We start from the raw sequence: 3495 nt of genomic DNA, 5'->3' as shown, positions 1-3495 counted from the left end.
TGTGCCCAGGCGGCCAAGAAGGCCAATGGCATCCCGGCCTGTATCAGAAACAGTGTGGCCAGCAGGAGTAGGGAAGTGATCGTGCCCCTGTACTCGGCACTGGTGAGGCCGCACCTCGAATACTGTGTTCAGTTTTGGGCCCCTCACTACAAGAAGGACATTGAGGTGCTGGAGCGTGTCCAGAGAAGGGCAACGAGGCTGGTGAAGGGTCTGGAGAACAAGTCTTATGAGGAGCGGCTGAGGGAACTGGGGCTGTTTAGTCTGGAGAAGAGGAGGCTGAGGGGAGACCTCATCGCTCTCTGCAACTACCTGAAAGGAGGTTGTAGCGAGGTGGGTGTCGGTCTCTTCTCCCAAGTAACAAGCGATAGGACGAGAGGAAATGGCCTCAAGTTGCGCCAGGGGAGGTTTAGATTGGACATTGAGGAAAAATGTCTTTACTGAAAGAGTGGTTAAACATTGGAACAGGCTGCCCAGGGAAGTGGTTGAGTCCCCATCCCTGGAAGTATTTAAAAGACATGTAGATGAGGCGCTTAGGGACATGGTTTAGTGGGCATGGTGGTGTTGGGTTGACGGTTGGACTCGATGATCTTAGAGGTCTTTTCCAACCTTAATGATTCTATGATTCTATGATTGTGGTCTGCCCTGAGCTATGTGCATTTGAGCTCTGTCTTGCTGTGAAACAAAGCAGATTTTAAGAGGATTTAATTTACAGGACTAAAGTAGAACAGTTTTTTTTTTTCCCCTAGGTTTATACCGTTAGCCTAACTCTCACCAGTAACTGCTTTCATTGATCATAAATTTGAGAAGCAGCTTATGCATTTCAGTAGCAGCTTGTCTTACTACAAAAGATTTGAAGCCATCTCTGAGAAACACGTGAGTTGCTGGCTGGCCTTTTCTTAGGGGACAGAAGTTTCCCTCCCTATAGCTTCGTAACTGGGTTCAATACAAGGAAAGTAGCACATAGCCTGTGTTATCTTCTAGTGGTCCTTACTGGCCTTGAGTCTACTCATCATAATAACCAAACCGTCCAGACTTACAGGGCTTTAAACAGAGGGCTGTGACTGCAGAAGAAAAATGGGTCTCTGCCTCAAAGAAAAGGCGGCGTTCCCCAGGACCCTCAGGCTGGCCTGGGCATGTGGTCCAACATCAGAACAGCTCTTGGAAAACTGATTGTTGCAGCAGAGGGACGGAGCGTGCTGAAGGACATTGTTGCTTTACCCTGTTTCGTGGCCGAACAGGGCTTCAGCGTGCAGAGCCCTTAGCAGCTCAGCGATGTTCCTGGGTTTGGTTCGAGTCTGTAAAGAACAGAAGATGAGCAAGAACAAAAAGCAGAAAGCCGAGCCTAGGAAAAACTTGCCGCTCGCGTGGGGTCCGGTGAAGACGAACAGCTTGCAGGCAGGTCACCGGACCTTGACAAACCCTGGCCGCGCGGGGGCAGCCGGGGCCGCGGCGCCCGGCCCGGCCCCGCTCCGCTCCGCCCCGTGCCCGCCGCCTTCCGGGGCCGGGCCGGGCCTGCGCCGCGCCGGGATGCTGCTGCCGCGGGCGGGTGGTGCGGCGCGGGGCTGGGGCGGCGGCGCGGCGGGACGCTCCCCGCCGCCGCTGGCCGCCCTGTCCCAGGTGCTGCGGCTGGAGCGGAGCCGCCGCACCGGCGTCGTGTTCCCGCTGCAGAAGCTGGCGCGCTACCTGGCTCCCGGCGCCGACACGGCGCGGTTCCGCCTCTTCCAGCCCGGTCTGGCCGCCCTGCAGCGCGCCGAGGCGCTCTTCAGGTCCGGCCGCGACCACGCCATCGACTACGTGAGCTCCGCCGTCCGCATGGACCATGCCCCGCCGCCGGCCCTGCCCGAGGTCAGGACGAGACCGGCCTCCCCGCCGCGCCCTTCAGCTGGAGGCCGTGGCCCTGCTGGGACAGCGGCGTCCCGCCGCCAGGGCCGGCCCCGCCGCGCCCCCGGGCTGGCCTGAGCTGCTGGAGATGAACGGGTGTTGGCAATGTTCGTGTAGCTCTGGGGGCGGCAGCGTCTGAGCGCTGCGCGGTGCCTTTATTGTCGCTTTTTAAACATCATTTATTTGTTGCTGCTCCCCTCTCCCCCCCCCCCCCCCCCCCCGTTGTACAACTCGGCAATCCGGTGTGTCCAGGACAGCAGCCCGTAGCACAGGACATCGCTGTCCCCAGGCTTTGGCACCAAAGGCTGACAAATGAGCAGGGCTGACTGCAGCAGGAGGGGGTACCCCCTGCCCAGACACGTTGGATGAGGGGAGGTGGACAGGTGTAGAAGCACTCTCTCTGCCTCTCCTACTGCAGGTGTGCTTCATCGGCCGAAGCAATGTGGGGAAATCATCTTTGATCCGGGCCTTGTTTTCACTGTCTCCAGAAGTGGAGGTCAGAGTGTCAAAAACTCCGGTAAGTGACATTTTTCACTTCCCTGCCTCTTGGTAGAAGCTGGTGCCAACCCAGAGGATAGGGCCGAGAAGGGAGGGAGGAGACAAGCTCCTGGGTAACTTGAAGCAGCAGGAGAACGTGCCAGCCATGGTGGCTGCCAGCTCACGGCTGGCGCAGGCCTTGCTCTGGCAAAGGAGAAGGTGGAAAGAGCCCAGCTTAGCTCTTCAGCCAGGGCTGGCACATGTGCCAGACTGAAGCCTTGAACAAGCTGAGCAGTCGTGCCATAAAGCCCTTTGGGAAGAACCAAGCAGAGAGACCCGTGAAGGTATTTTCAGTCTGTTTTAAGGATAGAGCCACACAGGACTGCTACAAGGGTAGGGCAGCTTAAAGCAACAGTAGCGTTTTTGCAGCCTTCGGGGGGGGGGGGGGGGGGGGGGCAGGGTATGGTACAGAGACGTTTTGTGGGGCATCTCCTAATCCACTGCTTAAAGCAACTTTTTAAAACCACCCCCTTCCTTCATCCTACCTAAATCCTCTCCCCAGGGCCACACCAAGAAGATGAACTTCTTCAAAGTAGGGAAGTACTTTACTCTGGTGGATATGCCAGGATACGGCTACCGTGCCCCGCAAGACTTCGTGGAGATGGTGGAGGCCTATCTGCAGGAACGGCACAAGTAAGGGACTTAACTGTACCTCCACAGAGCAACGAAAGCCATACACCTATATACAGTGTCACGTAATTAGGTGAAAAAATGCAGGAGGGGTAGCTACTTCCAGTGGTAGTATTGATTAGTTCTGACGTCGTTTCTCTGGGAACCTCTGGTGTCACTCGTTCATGCTTAGACAGATCAAAACAGCAGAAAAGATTGAGGTGCTGCTCCATGCTGACCCTCAGCTCCCATGCATGGCTTTTCTTGGCTTTTCCTATCCCCAGATCCTGTGTTACTTGTTCTTGCTTACGAATTTGGAAGTAGCAGAGCAGGCACGAAATAATGGCAGTGATTACTGTTGCTTGTATTTCTGGCAGCTTGAAGAGGACTTTTCTATTAGTTGATGGCGTAGTAGGACTCCAGAAAACAGATCATATTGCAGTAGAGATGCTGGAAGAGTTTGGGATT

General features: G+C 55.8%; 1 protein-coding gene across 1 annotated transcript in view; it reads left to right on the top strand.

Annotated features, from left to right (window-relative positions):
• The first annotated feature begins 1527 nt into the window (after nucleotides 1-1527).
• The window catches only part of GTPBP8 (GTP binding protein 8), a 4001-nt gene continuing 2033 nt past the window's right edge, over nucleotides 1528-3495 (top strand). The window contains exons 1-4 of the mRNA XM_076349224.1: nucleotides 1528-1845; nucleotides 2300-2398; nucleotides 2921-3051; nucleotides 3405-3468. Coding sequence (XP_076205339.1) covers nucleotides 1528-1845; nucleotides 2300-2398; nucleotides 2921-3051; nucleotides 3405-3468 — 612 coding nt within the window. The remainder of the gene's footprint in view (nucleotides 1846-2299; nucleotides 2399-2920; nucleotides 3052-3404; nucleotides 3469-3495) is intronic.

The sequence above is a fragment of the Aptenodytes patagonicus genome, chromosome 1 (genome assembly GCF_965638725.1).
Source record: "Aptenodytes patagonicus chromosome 1, bAptPat1.pri.cur, whole genome shotgun sequence".
Taxonomy (NCBI): domain Eukaryota; kingdom Metazoa; phylum Chordata; class Aves; order Sphenisciformes; family Spheniscidae; genus Aptenodytes; species Aptenodytes patagonicus.
This window is presented reverse-complemented; position numbering and strand designations above follow the sequence as displayed.